Raw genomic sequence first — 20,110 nt, 5'->3', positions numbered from 1 at the left:
ATCACTATTGGTATGAGCAGCCCGAGAAGCTGTCACTTGAAATTAGCTTTATTATGAAGTAAAAATCTATAATGTTGGGTGAGGTGCACAAAGACAGTAATGGTGGGCACACTGTTTGGCAATTATCACTAAAAAGTGAGAGACAACTAAGTAACTACAGTTACTGTAGACCATTTGTACCCAGGGCTGATGTGATTTGTGGGTAGAGACTAACTAACTGGTAGCAGAAAGTTAAAAACTCAGAGAAAAACTCAAGGCAAATAATTCACCTGGAGCATGTAATTTTGCATCCAAGAGAGAGAACACTTATATTTGTCACCTTTCTGGCGTACTAAAGACTGATGTGCTGCCTGGCTAGCAAGGATGATAGGGCGAACATTAGATTTTGAATTGCTTCCACAATGTATTGGAATTTTTTTTAAACTGTAGTAGATACCATTAAGATATGATAGCCAGTTTGGAAGAACGACAGGGGGAAAGGTAGTTATCTGTGATAAAATATATATCAGGATAAAAATGTAAACTTACATTTGGAATGAAAAACTAGGTATATTACAATTAACAGTATTAATATTGAAAGGAAAAAGGAGAAAAATAAAGATGAACTCTCACCCACCGGGTTTGTATGATGTTCCATTGGAAAAGCAATAACATGGAGTTGTACTTGTGGTAGGAAGGGATGTTGTTGTTAGAACTGTAGTTACAACTTCCTCTGTAGTAGACAAACCAGTTGTGATAACAGTTGTGGTGCCCGGAAGAGTCTTGGTTATCGGGCCAATACTGGTTGTGGCTACAGAAGTGTATGCTGTAGTTACTGTTGGAGTCCCTGTAGTTGCGTTTACAACAGATTGAGAAATTGCAGTTGTTGTTGTTGGTGATGTTTCAGTGACAACACCAACTGTTGTTGTATTTGAATAAGGGACTGTGGTTGAAACTGGAGGAAAGGTAGTCACTGTTGGTGGCTTGGTGGTCTCGCCGATCTTTGTTGTTGCTTCGGATGTGGTTGTCTCCTCAGCTCTTGTGGTGGTGGTTCCTTTAGTTGTAGTTTCTGGTGCTTTGGTAGTTGTGGTAGAAACAGAGGGCTTTGATGTGACAACTGTAGTCTCTTCTGGCTTGGTTGTGGTTTCTTTGGGCAACGAGGTTGTTGTTTCTACAACAGATGTGGTAGAAGATGTAGATGGAGCAGTTGTGGTCACTGTTGGTGGTTTGGTGGTCTCGCCGATCTTTGTTGTTGCTTCGGATGTGGTTGTCTCCTCAGCTCTTGTGGTGGTGGTTCCTTTAGTTGTAGTTTCTGGTGCTTTGGTAGTTGTGGTAGAAACAGAGGGCTTTGATGTGACAACTGTAGTCTCTTCTGGCTTGGTTGTGGTTTCTTTGGGCAATGAGGTTGTTGTTTCAACAACAGATGTGGTAGAAGACGTAGATGGAGCAGTTGTGGTCACTGTTGGTGGTTTGGTGGTCTCGCCGATCTTTGTTGTTGCTTCGGATGTGGTTGTCTCCTCAGCTCTTGTGGTGGTGGTTCCTTTAGTTGTAGTTTCTGGTGCTTTGGTAGTTGTGGTAGAAACAGAGGGCTTTGATGTGACAACTGTAGTCTCTTCTGGCTTGGTTGTGGTTTCTTTGGGCAACGATGTTGTTGTTTCAACAACAGATGTGGTAGAAGACGTAGATGGAGCAGTTGTGGTCACTGTTGGTGGTTTGGTGGTCTCGCCGATCTTTGTTGTTGCTTCGGATGTGGTTGTCTCCTCAGCTCTTGTGGTGGTGGTTCCTTTAATTGTAGTTTCTGGTGCTTTGGTAGTTGTGGTAGAAACAGAGGGCTTTGATGTGACAACTGTAGTCTCTTCTGGCTTGGTTGTGGTTTCTTTGGGCAACGAGGTTGTTGTTTCAACAACAGATGTGGTAGCAGACGTAGATGGAGCAGTTGTGGTCACTGTTGGTGGTTTGGTGGTCTCGCCGATCTTTGTTGTTGCTTCGGATGTGGTTGTCTCCTCAGCTCTTGTGGTGGTGGTTCCTTTAGTTGTAGTTTCTGGTGCTTTGGTAGTTGTGGTAGAAACAGAGGGCTTTGATGTGACAACTGTAGTCTCTTCTGGCTTGGTTGTGGTTTCTTTGGGCAACGATGTTGTTGTTTCAACAACAGATGTGGTAGAAGACGTAGATGGAGCAGTTGTGGTCACTGTTGGTGGTTTGGTGGTCTCGCCGATCTTTGTTGTTGCTTCGGATGTGGTTGTCTCCTCAGCTCTTGTGGTGGTGGTTCCTTTAGTTGTAGTTTCTGGTGCTTTGGTAGTTGTGGTAGAAACAGAGGGCTTTGATGTGACAACTGTAGTCTCTTCTGGCTTGGTTGTGGTTTCTTTGGGCAATGAGGTTGTTGTTTCAACAACAGATGTGGTAGAAGACGTAGATGGAGCAGTTGTGGTCACTGTTGGTGGTTTGGTGGTCTCGCCGATCTTTGTTGTTGCTTCGGATGTGGTTGTCTCCTCAGCTCTTGTGGTGGTGGTTCCTTTAGTTGTAGTTTCTGGTGCTTTGGTAGTTGTGGTAGAAACAGAGGGCTTTGATGTGACAACTGTAGTCTCTTCTGGCTTGGTTGTGGTTTCTTTGGGCAATGAGGTTGTTGTTTCAACAACAGATGTGGTAGCAGACGTAGATGGAGCAGTTGTGGTCACTGTTGGTGGTTTGGTGGTCTCGCCGATCTTTGTTGTTGCTTCGGATGTGGTTGTCTCCTCAGCTCTTGTGGTGGTGGTTCCTTTAGTTGTAGTTTCTGGTGCTTTGGTAGTTGTGGTAGAAACAGAGGGCTTTGATGTGACAACTGTAGTCTCTTCTGGCTTGGTTGTGGTTTCTTTGGGCAACGATGTTGTTGTTTCAACAACAGATGTGGTAGAAGACGTAGATGGAGCAGTTGTGGTCACTGTTGGTGGTTTGGTGGTCTCGCCGATCTTTGTTGTTGCTTCGGATGTGGTTGTCTCCTCAGCTCTTGTGGTGGTGGTTCCTTTAGTTGTAGTTTCTGGTGCTTTGGTAGTTGTGGTAGAAACAGAGGGCTTTGATGTGACAACTGTAGTCTCTTCTGGCTTGGTTGTGGTTTCTTTGGGCAATGAGGTTGTTGTTTCAACAACAGATGTGGTAGAAGACGTAGATGGAGCAGTTGTGGTCACTGTTGGTGGTTTGGTGGTCTCGCCGATCTTTGTTGTTGCTTCGGATGTGGTTGTCTCCTCAGCTCTTGTGGTGGTGCTTCCTTTAGTTGTAGTTTCTGGTGCTTTGGTAGTTGTGGTAGAAACAGAGGGCTTTGATGTGACAACTGTAGTCTCTTCTGGCTTGGTTGTGGTTTCTTTGGGCAATGAGGTTGTTGTTTCAACAACAGATGTGGTAGAAGACGTAGATGGAGCAGTTGTGGTCACTGTTGGTGGTTTGGTGGTCTCGCCGATCTTTGTTGTTGCTTCGGATGTGGTTGTCTCCTCAGCTCTTGTGGTGGTGGTTCCTTTAGTTGTAGTTTCTGGTGCTTTGGTAGTTGTGGTAGAAACAGAGGGCTTTGATGTGACAACTGTAGTCTCTTCTGGCTTGGTTGTGGTTTCTTTGGGCAATGAGGTTGTTGTTTCAACAACAGATGTGGTAGCAGACGTAGATGGAGCAGTTGTGGTCACTGTTGGTGGTTTGGTGGTCTCGCCGATCTTTGTTGTTGCTTCGGATGTGGTTGTCTCCTCAGCTCTTGTGGTGGTGGTTCCTTTAGTTGTAGTTTCTGGTGCTTTGGTAGTTGTGGTAGAAACAGAGGGCTTTGATGTGACAACTGTAGTCTCTTCTGGCTTGGTTGTGGTTTCTTTGGGCAACGATGTTGTTGTTTCAACAACAGATGTGGTAGAAGACGTAGATGGAGCAGTTGTGGTCACTGTTGGTGGTTTGGTGGTCTCGCCGATCTTTGTTGTTGCTTCGGATGTGGTTGTCTCCTCAGCTCTTGTGGTGGTGGTTCCTTTAGTTGTAGTTTCTGGTGCTTTGGTAGTTGTGGTAGAAACAGAGGGCTTTGATGTGACAACTGTAGTCTCTTCTGGCTTGGTTGTGGTTTCTTTGGGCAATGAGGTTGTTGTTTCAACAACAGATGTGGTAGAAGACGTAGATGGAGCAGTTGTGGTCACTGTTGGTGGTTTGGTGGTCTCGCCGATCTTTGTTGTTGCTTCGGATGTGGTTGTCTCCTCAGCTCTTGTGGTGGTGCTTCCTTTAGTTGTAGTTTCTGGTGCTTTGGTAGTTGTGGTAGAAACAGAGGGCTTTGATGTGACAACTGTAGTCTCTTCTGGCTTGGTTGTGGTTTCTTTGGGCAATGAGGTTGTTGTTTCAACAACAGATGTGGTAGCAGACGTAGATGGAGCAGTTGTGGTCACTGTTGGTGGTTTGGTGGTCTCGCCGATCTTTGTTGTTGCTTCGGATGTGGTTGTCTCCTCAGCTCTTGTGGTGGTGGTTCCTTTAGTTGTAGTTTCTGGTGCTTTGGTAGTTGTGGTAGAAACAGAGGGCTTTGATGTGACAACTGTAGTCTCTTCTGGCTTGGTTGTGGTTTCTTTGGGCAATGAGGTTGTTGTTTCAACAACAGATGTGGTAGAAGACGTAGATGGAGCAGTTGTGGTCACTGTTGGTGGTTTGGTGGTCTCGCCGATCTTTGTTGTTGCTTCGGATGTGGTTGTCTCCTCAGCTCTTGTGGTGGTGGTTCCTTTAGTTGTAGTTTCTGGTGCTTTGGTAGTTGTGGTAGAAACAGAGGGCTTTGATGTGACAACTGTAGTCTCTTCTGGCTTGGTTGTGGTTTCTTTGGGCAATGAGGTTGTTGTTTCAACAACAGATGTGGTAGCAGACGTAGATGGAGCAGTTGTGGTCACTGTTGGTGGTTTGGTGGTCTCGCCGATCTTTGTTGTTGCTTCGGATGTGGTTGTCTCCTCAGCTCTTGTGGTGGTGGTTCCTTTAGTTGTAGTTTCTGGTGCTTTGGTAGGTGTGGTAGAAACAGAGGGCTTTGATGTGACAACTGTAGTCTCTTCTGGCTTGGTTGTGGTTTCTTTGGGCAATGAGGTTGTTGTTTCAACAACAGATGTGGTAGAAGACGTAGATGGAGCAGTTGTGGTCACTGTTGGTGGTTTGGTGGTCTCGCCGATCTTTGTTGTTGCTTCGGATGTGGTTGTCTCCTCAGCTCTTGTGGTGGTGGTTCCTTTAGTTGTAGTTTCTGGTGCTTTGGTAGGTGTGGTAGAAACAGAGGGCTTTGATGTGACAACTGTAGTCTCTTCTGGCTTGGTTGTGGTTTCTTTGGGCAACGATGTTGTTGTTTCAACAACAGATGTGGTAGAAGACGTAGATGGAGCAGTTGTGGTCACTGTTGGTGGTTTGGTGGTCTCGCCGATCTTTGTTGTTGCTTCGGATGTGGTTGTCTCCTCAGCTCTTGTGGTGGTGGTTCCTTTAGTTGTAGTTTCTGGTGCTTTGGTAGTTGTGGTAGAAACAGAGGGCTTTGATGTGACAACTGTAGTCTCTTCTGGCTTGGTTGTGGTTTCTTTGGGCAATGAGGTTGTTGTTTCAACAACAGATGTGGTAGAAGACGTAGATGGAGCAGTTGTGGTCACTGTTGGTGGTTTGGTGGTCTCGCCGATCTTTGTTGTTGCTTCGGATGTGGTTGTCTCCTCAGCTCTTGTGGTGGTGCTTCCTTTAGTTGTAGTTTCTGGTGCTTTGGTAGTTGTGGTAGAAACAGAGGGCTTTGATGTGACAACTGTAGTCTCTTCTGGCTTGGTTGTGGTTTCTTTGGGCAATGAGGTTGTTGTTTCAACAACAGATGTGGTAGCAGACGTAGATGGAGCAGTTGTGGTCACTGTTGGTGGTTTGGTGGTCTCGCCGATCTTTGTTGTTGCTTCGGATGTGGTTGTCTCCTCAGCTCTTGTGGTGGTGGTTCCTTTAGTTGTAGTTTCTGGTGCTTTGGTAGTTGTGGTAGAAACAGAGGGCTTTGATGTGACAACTGTAGTCTCTTCTGGCTTGGTTGTGGTTTCTTTGGGCAATGAGGTTGTTGTTTCAACAACAGATGTGGTAGCAGACGTAGATGGAGCAGTTGTGGTCACTGTTGGTGGTTTGGTGGTCTCGCCGATCTTTGTTGTTGCTTCGGATGTGGTTGTCTCCTCAGCTCTTGTGGTGGTGGTTCCTTTAGTTGTAGTTTCTGGTGCTTTGGTAGTTGTGGTAGAAACAGAGGGCTTTGATGTGACAACTGTAGTCTCTTCTGGCTTGGTTGTGGTTTCTTTGGGCAACGATGTTGTTGTTTCAACAACAGATGTGGTAGAAGACGTAGATGGAGCAGTTGTGGTCACTGTTGGTGGTTTGGTGGTCTCGCCGATCTTTGTTGTTGCTTCGGATGTGGTTGTCTCCTCAGCTCTTGAGGTGGTGGTTCCTTTAGTTGTAGTTTCTGGTGCTTTGGTAGTTGTGGTAGAAACAGAGGGCTTTGATGTGACAACTGTAGTCTCTTCTGGCTTGGTTGTGGTTTCTTTGGGCAATGAGGTTGTTGTTTCAACAACAGATGTGGTAGAAGACGTAGATGGAGCAGTTGTGGTCACTGTTGGTGGTTTGGTGGTCTCGCCGATCTTTGTTGTTGCTTCGGATGTGGTTGTCTCCTCAGCTCTTGTGGTGGTGCTTCCTTTAGTTGTAGTTTCTGGTGCTTTGGTAGTTGTGGTAGAAACAGAGGGCTTTGATGTGACAACTGTAGTCTCTTCTGGCTTGGTTGTGGTTTCTTTGGGCAATGAGGTTGTTGTTTCAACAACAGATGTGGTAGAAGACGTAGATGGAGCAGTTGTGGTCACTGTTGGTGGTTTGGTGGTCTCGCCGATCTTTGTTGTTGCTTCGGATGTGGTTGTCTCCTCAGCTCTTGTGGTGGTGCTTCCTTTAGTTGTAGTTTCTGGTGCTTTGGTAGTTGTGGTAGAAACAGAGGGCTTTGATGTGACAACTGTAGTCTCTTCTGGCTTGGTTGTGGTTTCTTTGGGCAATGAGGTTGTTGTTTCAACAACAGATGTGGTAGAAGACGTAGATGGAGCAGTTGTGGTCACTGTTGGTGGTTTGGTGGTCTCGCCGATCTTTGTTGTTGCTTCGGATGTGGTTGTCTCCTCAGCTCTTGTGGTGGTGGTTCCTTTAGTTGTAGTTTCTGGTGCTTTGGTAGTTGTGGTAGAAACAGAGGGCTTTGATGTGACAACTGTAGTCTCTTCTGGCTTGGTTGTGGTTTCTTTGGGCAACGATGTTGTTGTTTCAACAACAGATGTGGTAGAAGACGTAGATGGAGCAGTTGTGGTCACTGTTGGTGGTTTGGTGGTCTCGCCGATCTTTGTTGTTGCTTCGGATGTGGTTGTCTCCTCAGCTCTTGTGGTGGTGGTTCCTTTAGTTGTAGTTTCTGGTGCTTTGGTAGTTGTGGTAGAAACAGAGGGCTTTGATGTGACAACTGTAGTCTCTTCTGGCTTGGTTGTGGTTTCTTTGGGCAATGAGGTTGTTGTTTCAACAACAGATGTGGTAGAAGACGTAGATGGAGCAGTTGTGGTCACTGTTGGTGGTTTGGTGGTCTCGACGATCTTTGTTGTTGCTTCGGATGTGGTTGTCTCCTCAGCTCTTGTTGTGGTGGTTCCTTTAGTTGTAGTTTCTGGTGCTTTGGTAGTTGTGGTAGAAACAGAGGGCTTTGATGTGACAACTGTAGTCTCTTCTGGCTTGGTTGTGGTTTCTTTGGGCAATGAGGTTGTTGTTTCTACAACAGATGTGGTAGAAGACGTAGATGGAGCAGTTGTGGTCACTGTTGGTGGTTTGGTGGTCTCGCCGATCTTTGTTGTTGCTTCGGATGTGGTTGTCTCCTCAGCTCTTGTGGTGGTGGTTCCTTTAGTTGTAGTTTCTGGTGCTTTGGTAGTTGTGGTAGAAACAGAGGGCTTTGATGTGACAACTGTAGTCTCTTCTGGCTTGGTTGTGGTTTCTTTGGGCAATGAGGTTGTTGTTTCAACAACAGATGTGGTAGAAGACGTAGATGGAGCAGTTGTGGTCACTGTTGGTGGTTTGGTGGTCTCGCCGATCTTTGTTGTTGCTTCGGATGTGGTTGTCTCCTCAGCTCTTGTGGTGGTGCTTCCTTTAGTTGTAGTTTCTGGTGCTTTGGTAGTTGTGGTAGAAACAGAGGGCTTTGATGTGACAACTGTAGTCTCTTCTGGCTTGGTTGTGGTTTCTTTGGGCAATGAGGTTGTTGTTTCAACAACAGATGTGGTAGAAGACGTAGATGGAGCAGTTGTGGTCACTGTTGGTGGTTTGGTGGTCTCGCCGATCTTTGTTGTTGCTTCGGATGTGGTTGTCTCCTCAGCTCTTGTGGTGGTGGTTCCTTTAGTTGTAGTTTCTGGTGCTTTGGTAGTTGTGGTAGAAACAGAGGGCTTTGATGTGACAACTGTAGTCTCTTCTGGCTTGGTTGTGGTTTCTTTGGGCAATGAGGTTGTTGTTTCAACAACAGATGTGGTAGAAGACGTAGATGGAGCAGTTGTGGTCACTGTTGGTGGTTTGGTGGTCTCGCCGATCTTTGTTGTTGCTTCGGATGTGGTTGTCTCCTCAGCTCTTGTGGTGGTTCCTTTAGTTGTTGTTTCTGGTGCTTTGGTAGTTGTGGTAGAAACAGAGGGCTTTGATGTGACAACTGTAGTCTCTTCTGCCTTGGTTGTGGTTTCTTTGGGCAACGAGGTTGTTGTTTCTACAACAGATGTGGTAGAAGACGTAGATGGAGCAGTTGTGGTCACTGTTGGTGGTTTGGTGGTCTCGCCGATCTTTGTTGTTTCTTCGGATGTGGTTGTCTCCTCAGCTCTTGTGGTGGTGGTTCCTTTAGTTGTTGTTTCTGGTGCTTTGGTAGTTGTGGTAGAAACAGAGGGCTTTGATGTGACAACTGTAGTCTCTTCTGGCTTGGTTGTGGTTTCTTTGGGCAATGAGGTTGTTGTTTCTACAACAGATGTGGTAGAAGACGTAGATGGAGCAGTTGTGGTCACTGTTGGTGGTTTGGTGGTCTCGCCGATCTTTGTTGTTGCTTCGGATGTGGTTGTCTCCTCAGCTCTTGTGGTGGTGGTTCCTTTAGTTGTAGTTTCTGGTGCTTTGGTAGTTGTGGTAGAAACAGAGGGCTTTGATGTGACAACTGTAGTCTCTTCTGGCTTGGTTGTGGTTTCTTTGGGCAATGAGGTTGTTGTTTCAACAACAGATGTGGTAGAAGACGTAGATGGAGCAGTTGTGGTCACTGTTGGTGGTTTGGTGGTCTCGCCGATCTTTGTTGTTGCTTCGGATGTGGTTGTCTCCTCAGCTCTTGTGGTGGTGCTTCCTTTAGTTGTAGTTTCTGGTGCTTTGGTAGTTGTGGTAGAAACAGAGGGCTTTGATGTGACAACTGTAGTCTCTTCTGGCTTGGTTGTGGTTTCTTTGGGCAATGAGGTTGTTGTTTCAACAACAGATGTGGTAGAAGACGTAGATGGAGCAGTTGTGGTCACTGTTGGTGGTTTGGTGGTCTCGCCGATCTTTGTTGTTGCTTCGGATGTGGTTGTCTCCTCAGCTCTTGTGGTGGTGGTTCCTTTAGTTGTAGTTTCTGGTGCTTTGGTAGTTGTGGTAGAAACAGAGGGCTTTGATGTGACAACTGTAGTCTCTTCTGGCTTGGTTGTGGTTTCTTTGGGCAATGAGGTTGTTGTTTCAACAACAGATGTGGTAGAAGACGTAGATGGAGCAGTTGTGGTCACTGTTGGTGGTTTGGTGGTCTCGCCGATCTTTGTTGTTGCTTCGGATGTGGTTGTCTCCTCAGCTCTTGTGGTGGTTCCTTTAGTTGTTGTTTCTGGTGCTTTGGTAGTTGTGGTAGAAACAGAGGGCTTTGATGTGACAACTGTAGTCTCTTCTGGCTTGGTTGTGGTTTCTTTGGGCAACGAGGTTGTTGTTTCAACAACAGATGTGGTAGAAGACGTAGATGGAGCAGTTGTGGTCACTGTTGGTGGTTTGGTGGTCTCGCCGATCTTTGTTGTTGCTTCGGATGTGGTTGTCTCCTCAGCTCTTGTGGTGGTGCTTCCTTTAGTTGTAGTTTCTGGTGCTTTGGTAGTTGTGGTAGAAACAGAGGGCTTTGATGTGACAACTGTAGTCTCTTCTGGCTTGGTTGTGGTTTCTTTGGGCAACGAGGTTGTTGTTTCAACAACAGATGTGGTAGAAGACGTAGATGGAGCAGTTGTGGTCACTGTTGGAGGTTTGGTGGTCTCGCCGATCTTTGTTGTTGCTTCGGATGTGGTTGTCTCCTCAGCTCTTGTGGTGGTGCTTCCTTTAGTTGTAGTTTCTGGTGCTTTGGTAGTTGTGGTAGAAACAGAGGGCTTTGATGTGACAACTGTAGTCTCTTCTGGCTTGGTTGTGGTTTCTTTGGGCAATGAGGTTGTTGTTTCAACAACAGATGTGGTAGAAGACGTAGATGGAGCAGTTGTGGTCACTGTTGGTGGTTTGGTGGTCTCGCCGATCTTTGTTGTTGCTTCGGATGTGGTTGTCTCCTCAGCTCTTGTGGTGGTGGTTCCTTTAGTTGTAGTTTCTGGTGCTTTGGTAGTTGTGGTAGAAACAGAGGGCTTTGATGTGACAACTGTAGTCTCTTCTGGCTTGGTTGTGGTTTCTTTGGGCAATGAGGTTGTTGTTTCAACAACAGATGTGGTAGAAGACGTAGATGGAGCAGTTGTGGTCACTGTTGGTGGTTTGGTGGTCTCGCCGATCTTTGTTGTTGCTTCGGATGTGGTTGTCTCCTCAGCTCTTGTGGTGGTTCCTTTAGTTGTTGTTTCTGGTGCTTTGGTAGTTGTGGTAGAAACAGAGGGCTTTGATGTGACAACTGTAGTCTCTTCTGCCTTGGTTGTGGTTTCTTTGGGCAACGAGGTTGTTGTTTCTACAACAGATGTGGTAGAAGACGTAGATGGAGCAGTTGTGGTCACTGTTGGTGGTTTGGTGGTCTCGCCGATCTTTGTTGTTTCTTCGGATGTGGTTGTCTCCTCAGCTCTTGTGGTGGTGGTTCCTTTAGTTGTAGTTTCTGGTGCTTTGGTAGTTGTGGTAGAAACAGAGGGCTTTGATGTGACAACTGTAGTCTCTTCTGGCTTGGTTGTGGTTTCTTTGGGCAATGAGGTTGTTGTTTCAACAACAGATGTGGTAGAAGATGTAGATGGAGCAGTTGTGGTCACTGTTGGTGGTTTGGTGGTCTCGCCGATCTTTGTTGTTGCTTCGGATGTGGTTGTCTCCTCAGCTCTTGTGGTGGTGGTTCCTTTAGTTGTAGTTTCTGGTGCTTTGGTAGTTGTGGTAGAAACAGAGGGCTTTGATGTGACAACTGTAGTCTCTTCTGGCTTGGTTGTGGTTTCTTTGGGCAACGATGTTGTTGTTTCAACAACAGATGTGGTAGAAGACGTAGATGGAGCAGTTGTGGTCACTGTTGGTGGTTTGGTGGTCTCGCCGATCTTTGTTGTTGCTTCGGATGTGGTTGTCTCCTCAGCTCTTGTGGTGGTGGTTCCTTTAGTTGTTGTTTCTGGTGCTTTGGTAGTTGTGGTAGAAACAGAGGGCTTTGATGTGACAACTGTAGTCTCTTCTGCCTTGGTTGTGGTTTCTTTGGGCAACGAGGTTGTTGTTTCTACAACAGATGTGGTAGAAGACGTAGATGGAGCAGTTGTGGTCACTGTTGGTGGTTTAGTGGTCTCGCCGATCTTTGTTGTTTCTTCGGATGTGGTTGTCTCCTCAGCTCTTGTGGTGGTGGTTCCTTTAGTTGTAGTTTCTGGTGCTTTGGTAGTTGTGGTAGAAACAGAGGGCTTTGATGTGACAACTGTAGTCTCTTCTGGCTTGGTTGTGGTTTCTTTGGGCAACGAGGTTGTTGTTTCAACAACAGATGTGGTAGAAGACGTAGATGGAGCAGTTGTGGTCACTGTTGGTGGTTTGGTGGTCTCGCCGATCTTTGTTGTTGCTTCGGATGTGGTTGTCTCCTCAGCTCTTGTGGTGGTGCTTCCTTTAGTTGTAGTTTCTGGTGCTTTGGTAGTTGTGGTAGAAACAGAGGGCTTTGATGTGACAACTGTAGTCTCTTCTGGCTTGGTTGTGGTTTCTTTGGGCAACGAGGTTGTTGTTTCTACAACAGATGTGGTAGAAGACGTAGATGGAGCAGTTGTGGTCACTGTTGGTGGTTTGGTGGTCTCGCCGATCTTTGTTGTTGCTTCGGATGTGGTTGTCTCCTCAGCTCTTGTGGTGGTGGTTCCTTTAGTTGTAGTTTCTGGTGCTTTGGTAGTTGTGGTAGAAACAGAGGGCTTTGATGTGACAACTGTAGTCTCTTCTGGCTTGGTTGTGGTTTCTTTGGGCAATGAGGTTGTTGTTTCAACAACAGATGTGGTAGAAGACGTAGATGGAGCAGTTGTGGTCACTGTTGGTGGTTTGGTGGTCTCGCCGATCTTTGTTGTTGCTTCGGATGTGGTTGTCTCCTCAGCTCTTGTGGTGGTTCCTTTAGTTGTTGTTTCTGGTGCTTTGGTAGTTGTGGTAGAAACAGAGGGCTTTGATGTGACAACTGTAGTCTCTTCTGCCTTGGTTGTGGTTTCTTTGGGCAACGAGGTTGTTGTTTCTACAACAGATGTGGTAGAAGACGTAGATGGAGCAGTTGTGGTCACTGTTGGTGGTTTGGTGGTCTCGCCGATCTTTGTTGTTTCTTCGGATGTGGTTGTCTCCTCAGCTCTTGTGGTGGTGGTTCCTTTAGTTGTAGTTTCTGGTGCTTTGGTAGTTGTGGTAGAAACAGAGGGCTTTGATGTGACAACTGTAGTCTCTTCTGGCTTGGTTGTGGTTTCTTTGGGCAATGAGGTTGTTGTTTCAACAACAGATGTGGTAGAAGATGTAGATGGAGCAGTTGTGGTCACTGTTGGTGGTTTGGTGGTCTCGCCGATCTTTGTTGTTGCTTCGGATGTGGTTGTCTCCTCAGCTCTTGTGGTGGTGCTTCCTTTAGTTGTAGTTTCTGGTGCTTTGGTAGTTGTGGTAGAAACAGAGGGCTTTGATGTGACAACTGTAGTCTCTTCTGGCTTGGTTGTGGTTTCTTTGGGCAACGATGTTGTTGTTTCAACAACAGATGTGGTAGAAGACGTAGATGGAGCAGTTGTGGTCACTGTTGGTGGTTTGGTGGTCTCGCCGATCTTTGTTGTTGCTTCGGATGTGGTTGTCTCCTCAGCTCTTGTGGTGGTGCTTCCTTTAGTTGTAGTTTCTGGTGCTTTGGTAGTTGTGGTAGAAACAGAGGGCTTTGATGTGACAACTGTAGTCTCTTCTGGCTTGGTTGTGGTTTCTTTGGGCAACGAGGTTGTTGTTTCAACAACAGATGTGGTAGAAGACGTAGATGGAGCAGTTGTGGTCACTGTTGGAGGTTTGGTGGTCTCGCCGATCTTTGTTGTTGCTTCGGATGTGGTTGTCTCCTCAGCTCTTGTGGTGGTGCTTCCTTTAGTTGTAGTTTCTGGTGCTTTGGTAGTTGTGGTAGAAACAGAGGGCTTTGATGTGACAACTGTAGTCTCTTCTGGCTTGGTTGTGGTTTCTTTGGGCAACGAGGTTGTTGTTTCAACAACAGATGTGGTAGAAGACGTAGATGGAGCAGTTGTGGTCACTGTTGGAGGTTTGGTGGTCTCGCCGATCTTTGTTGTTGCTTCGGATGTGGTTGTCTCCTCAGCTCTTGTGGTGGTGGTTCCTTTAGTTGTAGTTTCTGGTGCTTTGGTAGTTGTGGTCGAAACAGAGGGCTTTGATGTGACAACTGTAGTCTCTTCTGGCTTGGTTGTGGTTTCTTTGGGCAACGAGGTTGTTGTTTCAACAACAGATGTGGTAGAAGACGTAGATGGAGCAGTTGTGGTCACTGTTGGTGGTTTGGTGGTCTCACCGATCTTTGTTGTTGCTTCGGATGTGGTTGTCTCCTCAGCTCTTGTGGTGGTGGTTCCTTTAGTTGTAGTTTCTGGTGCTTTGGTAGTTGTGGTAGAAACAGAGGGCTTTGATGTGACAACTGTAGTCTCTTCTGGTTTGGTTGTGGTTTCTTTGGGCAATGAGGTTGTTGTTTCAACAACAGATGTGGTAGAAGACGTAGATGGAGCAGTTGTGGTCACTGTTGGTGGTTTGGTGGTCTCGCCGATCTTTGTTGTTGCTTCGGATGTAGTTGTCTCCTCAGCTCTTGTGGTGGTTCCTTTAGTTGTTGTTTCTGGTGCTTTGGTAGTTGTGGTAGAAACAGAGGGCTTTGATGTGACAACTGTAGTCTCTTCTGCCTTGGTTGTGGTTTCTTTGGGCAACGAGGTTGTTGTTTCTACAACAGATGTGGTAGAAGACGTAGATGGAGCAGTTGTGGTCACTGTTGGTGGTTTGGTGGTCTCGCCGATCTTTGTTGTTTCTTCGGATGTGGTTGTCTCCTCAGCTCTTGTGGTGGTGGTTACTTTAGTTGTAGTTTCTGGTGCTTTGGTAGTTGTGGTAGAAACAGAGGGCTTTGATGTGACAACTGTAGTCTCTTCTGGCTTGGTTGTGGTTTCTTTGGGCAATGAGGTTGTTGTTTCAACAACAGATGTGGTAGAAGATGTAGATGGAGCAGTTGTGGTCACTGTTGGTGGTTTGGTGGTCTCGCCGATCTTTGTTGTTGCTTCGGATGTGGTTGTCTCCTCAGCTCTTGTGGTGGTGCTTCCTTTAGTTGTAGTTTCTGGTGCTTTGGTAGTTGTGGTAGAAACAGAGGGCTTTGATGTGACAACTGTAGTCTCTTCTGGCTTGGTTGTGGTTTCTTTGGGCAACGATGTTGTTGTTTCAACAACAGATGTGGTAGAAGACGTAGATGGAGCAGTTGTGGTCACTGTTGGTGGTTTGGTGGTCTCGCCGATCTTTGTTGTTGCTTCGGATGTGGTTGTCTCCTCAGCTCTTGTGGTGGTGGTTCCTTTAGTTGTAGTTTCTGGTGCTTTGGTAGTTGTGGTAGAAACAGAGGGCTTTGATGTGACAACTGTAGTCTCTTCTGGCTTGGTTGTGGTTTCTTTGGGCAATGAGGTTGTTGTTTCAACAACAGATGTGGTAGAAGACGTAGATGGAGCAGTTGTGGTCACTGTTGGTGGTTTGGTGGTCTCGCCGATCTTTGTTGTTGCTTCGGATGTGGTTGTCTCCTCAGCTCTTGTGGTGGTGGTTCCTTTAGTTGTAGTTTCTGGTGCTTTGGTAGGTGTGGTAGAAACAGAGGGCTTTGATGTGACAACTGTAGTCTCTTCTGGCTTGGTTGTGGTTTCTTTGGGCAATGAGGTTGTTGTTTCAACAACAGATGTGGTAGAAGACGTAGATGGAGCAGTTGTGGTCACTGTTGGTGGTTTGGTGGTCTCGCCGATCTTTGTTGTTGCTTCGGATGTGGTTGTCTCCTCAGCTCTTGTGGTGGTGGTTCCTTTAGTTGTAGTTTCTGGTGCTTTGGTAGGTGTGGTAGAAACAGAGGGCTTTGATGTGACAACTGTAGTCTCTTCTGGCTTGGTTGTGGTTTCTTTGGGCAACGATGTTGTTGTTTCAACAACAGATGTGGCAGAAGACGTAGATGGAGCAGTTGTGGTCACTGTTGGTGGTTTGGTGGTCTCGCCGATCTTTGTTGTTGCTTCGGATGTGGTTGTCTCCTCAGCTCTTGTGGTGGTGGTTCCTTTAGTTGTAGTTTCTGGTGCTTTGGTAGTTGCGGTAGAAACAGAGGGCTTTGATGTGACAACTGTAGTCTCTTCTTGTGGTGAAGTTATTGGTTCAGTTGTGGCAGTTGATGTCTCAGTTGTTTCTTTCGTCAACTCTGAAGTGGAATAAATCAATTTCAAAAAAGGACTTACAAAATTTGTATGTGTACATATTTGAGAAAAAATTGTAGATATCCAGTATTGTTTAATGGTTTTTTGTACCTGCAGTTGTGGTTTTGGCCGTCGTGAATGTAAAGGGGGTTGTTGTTGGGGCAATAGTTGTGCATGGGTAGGTTCTCCTTTCTATGGTCCCATTGACTGCACACTCAGCTTTCATGCAGCCTCCAATCCCATCAGTGGTGTCATATATTACGTCCCCATAGTTGAAGAATTTTCCATTATAATAGCATTTACAGTCTGAAGACGTGAGAGTATTGTAATTTCAAATTTTTAGTTATTTTATTCATCGTGTTTTCTCTTTGTACATATGCATATGAAATGACAGTATAAAAAGTAACTTTCAGTGTATTTCTGTACTTACTCTTGACATCGTAGCTGCACTGTATTCCCCCCATTGTACAGAGACTTTGAAACAGAATGAAAACATGGAAATGTTATCCCCAATTCATCTGAATTTCCCTCCAATTTCCCAATTCGTCTTGAATTTCCCTCGGGATCAATAAAGTATCTATCTATCTATCTATCTATCTATCTATCTATCTATCTATCTATCTATCTATCTATCTATCTATCTATCTATCTATCTATCTATCTATCTATCTATCTATCTATCTATCTATCTGATATTAAAAAACGTTTTCCATCTTTAAAATCACTCTATTTTTATTTTAAACATCCTTTTGTAAGACAAAGTAACCATGAGTAAGTTCTTTCACACGCTTTTTGACATAACACATATTAAGGTCTTTGATATAACAATGAGTAAGGTTAGTTGGAATCAAAGTATATTGAGCATATTGTAGCTGCTACTGAGGCATGTATTCCTCCATCTCTATACAGAACTTAAATTCATTCAGAAATAAACTATTCTATTTCTCCATTCTATTATACTATTATTATTCATGTATAAGTTATTGACAATGTTTAAATGGAAGTGACTTTTTCCATTTGTGCTATTCAACGTAAGGCTACGGTCTCTAAAATACATACATACCAAGTGTTGCAGTTTTTTGATGGAACCTTTTGGCCAAGGTTGTAATGGTTACCCATGTCATCAAAGCAACCACACTGGCTCCATGCAACACATTTCATGGAGTCTTCGTCAAAGTAGGGGTGGGTAGTGGGACACTGTGGATAGCAACCTGCAAACCAATCATTACATTTTCATCAGGAGAAACATATGTCATTAATTTGTTACATGAAAACAGACATCTACGTTTGGCTAGGCAGTGCACCTACATGATTTACACATGCTGAATTGTGAAATTCCTCTATGGTGACCAATTTTTTCAAACATATATATATTTTTTAAATCAGCTGTTTATTGAGTGTAGCTACATTAGCAGCTAAAGCCCCGTTTCCACACAGCATTCCGGTACGAATCGGGACAGTTTGGTACGGTTTCGTTTGATTAAGCCCAATCCCGTTTGCGTTTCCACAGCCACAAGGCCCTATATGGTAAGCGGTGTGTAAGTCGGATGACAATGTAAATAGCGCCATATGATAGCAGCTAACCGCTAACTAATAAATTCAACAAAGGAGAAAAACGCTACATAAACAAAACCAACACTGGAAACACCCAGCAGTTCATCTCCTCTGTCACTGTCATGTGACTCTCTTTATAACAAGAACTCAATCCAGCTTTGTTTCAGAGAAGGCTGTGTGCGGCGAGGACAAATACACACATAAACAATCAGCTGTGTTACACTCAATGCTTTAAACACGCCAGAGTTTTGTTTGCCGACGTAACACGGAAAGTGACGATTCTTTCAACCGAATAGCGGACTGTAGTGTTTCGCTCCACCTTTTCGGGTCTGTTGGACATTCTTGGCACCCGAACGGAAGGGTCCCAAAAAGTAGAACAGTACGGATTGGTTATTTGGGAATCTTTCCCGGGATTAGTCTATGGAAACGCCACAAAATGCGTTCCGTACCGAGACAAACCGAGCCGGAACGCTTGTCTCACAAAGCTTACTGACCCCTCTACAATAACATACTCCAAAAATGTAGACCTGCTGGTACCTACAGTCTCTAAATGTACTACAGGAGGTAGAGTCTGCAGTTATCAGACCTGCTGGTACCTACAGTCTCTAAACTACAGGAGGTAGAGTCTGCAGTTATCAGACCTGCTGGTACCTACAGTCTCTAAATGTACTACAGGAGGTAGAGTCTGCAGTTATCAGACCTGCTGGTACCTACAGTCTCTAAACTACAGGAGGTAGAGTCTGCAGTTATCAGACCTGCTGGTACCTACAGTCTCTAAACTACAGGAGGTAGAGTCTGCAGTTATCAGACCTGCTGGTACCTACAGTCTCTAAACTACAGGAGGTAGAGTCTGCAGTTATCAGACCTGCTGGTACCTACAGTCTCTAAATGTACTACAGGAGGTAGAGTCTGCAGTTATCAGACCTGCTGGTACCTACAGTCTCTAAATGTACTACAGGAGGTAGAGTCTGCAGTCATCAGACCTGCTGGTACCTACAGTCTCTAAATGTCCTACAGGAGGTAGAGTCTTCAGTTATCAGACCTGCTGGTACCTACAGTCTCTAAATGTACTACAGGAGGTAGAGTCTGCAGTCATCAGACCTGCTGGTACCTACAGTCTCTAAACTACAGGAGGTAGAGTCTGCAGTTATCAGACCTGCTGGTACCTACAGTCTCTAAATGTCCTACAGGAGGTAGAGTCTGCAGTTATCAGACCTGCTGGTACCTACAGTCTCTAAACTACAGGTGGTAGAGTCTGCAGTTATCAGACCTGCTGGTACCTACAGTCTCTAAACTACAGGTGGTAGAGTCTGCAGTTATCAGACCTGCTGGTACCTACAGTCTCTAAACTACAGGAGGTAGAGTCTGCAGTTATCAGACCTGCTGGTACCTACAGTCTCTAAACTACAGGAGGTAGAGTCTGCAGTTATCAGACCTGCTGGTACCTACAGTCTCTAAATGTCCTACAGGAGGTAGAGTCTTCAGTTATCAGACCTGCTGGTACCTACAGTCTCTAAACTACAGGAGGTAGAGTCTGCAGTTATCAGACCTGCTGGTACCTACAGTCTCTAAATGTCCTACAGGAGGTAGAGTCTTCAGTTATCAGACCTGCTGGTACCTACAGTCTCTAAACTACAGGAGGTAGAGTCTGCAGTTATCAGACCTGCTGGTACCTACAGTCTCTAAACTACAGGAGGTAGAGTCTGCAGTTATCAGACCTGCTGGTACCTACAGTCTCTAAACTACAGGAGGTAGAGTCTGCAGTTATCAGACCTGCTGGTACCTACAGTCTCTAAATGTCCTACAGGAGGTAGAGTCTGCAGTTATCAGACCTGCTGGTACCTACAGTCTCTAAACTACAGGAGGTAGAGTCTGCAGTTATCAGACCTGCTGGTACCTACAGTCTCTAAACTACAGGAGGTAGAGTCTGCAGTTATCAGACCTGCTGGTACCTACAGTCTCTAAATGTCCTACAGGAGGTAGAGTCTGCAGTTATCAGACCTGCTGGTACCTACAGTCTCTAAATGTCCTACAGGAGGTAGAGTCTGCAGTTATCAGACCTGCTGTACCTACAGTCTCTAAATGTCCTACAGGAGGTAGAGTCTTCAGTTATCAGACCTGCTGGTGGTACCCACAGTCTCTAAATTGATTTACAACTTTACTATCACTGAATAATAAGCCAATATATGTGTGTCTGCCCTGGGAGCTTTTACTTTTTGCTTAAATTTTGCTTTACCTAAATAAAACTTTGTCCTGACCTCCATGATTGTAAAGATATATTTGATATATGAAAAAAGTTTGTAATATTTGTCTAATTATTTAGATACATATAATTTAGCACTATAACATGCCAGACAAAATGCCAAAAGAGCAATTGAGCATACCTTCCAAGGCAGTGGTGAGGTTGGAACAGATTCCTGATGGGTTTCTGCATGTCTTCATGCAGTGAGCTCCACAAGGCTTGTAATGCCACTCGCAACCACCAGCAGCATTGTAGTAGTCACAGAATATAGCTGCAAGAGGAAAATATGCTCATTAGTGTTCTTATTGTCAATGTTTAGGTAGCTATAACAAGAGAAATGAAGGTGATTTTATTGCCCAATGATTCACCAAGTCAAATTATTCTGCATTGATTGAAACCAAACTCACGGCATATTTTTGGAGTTCTCCATTTAACACAGGCACCGGCTTCATTACAAATTTTAGCATAGGCAGCCACGGCTGTGCAGAAACACTCACAGTCTCCCCCAGAGTCACAAGCACAAGAGTCTCTTACACAAGATTCATAGAAAGGACCAGGATCCACCTTGAACATACAAAAGTGT

The 20,110-nt window shown here is 45.3% G+C and overlaps 1 protein-coding gene across 1 annotated transcript in view; it reads right to left on the bottom strand.

Moving 5' to 3' along the window:
• Positions 1–160: 160 nt before the first annotated feature.
• LOC306821746 (mucin-5AC-like) overlaps positions 161–20,110 on the bottom strand; it is a gene marked incomplete at both ends in the record, with an annotated part of 44,190 nt that continues 24,240 nt past the window's right edge. Inside the window, 5 exons of the mRNA XM_079340320.1 lie at positions 161–217; positions 10,182–11,054; positions 16,821–16,942; positions 19,670–19,798; positions 19,935–20,091. Of these exons, the coding sequence (XP_079196446.1) occupies positions 161–217; positions 10,182–11,054; positions 16,821–16,942; positions 19,670–19,798; positions 19,935–20,091 (1,338 nt within the window). The remainder of the gene's footprint in view (positions 218–10,181; positions 11,055–16,820; positions 16,943–19,669; positions 19,799–19,934; positions 20,092–20,110) is intronic.

The sequence above is a fragment of the Symphodus melops genome (assembly GCF_947650265.1).
Source record: "Symphodus melops genome assembly, chromosome: 3".
NCBI lineage: Eukaryota > Metazoa > Chordata > Actinopteri > Labriformes > Labridae > Symphodus > Symphodus melops.
Note: the sequence above shows the minus strand (reverse complement) of the source record. Positions and strands in the feature narration are given on the sequence as shown.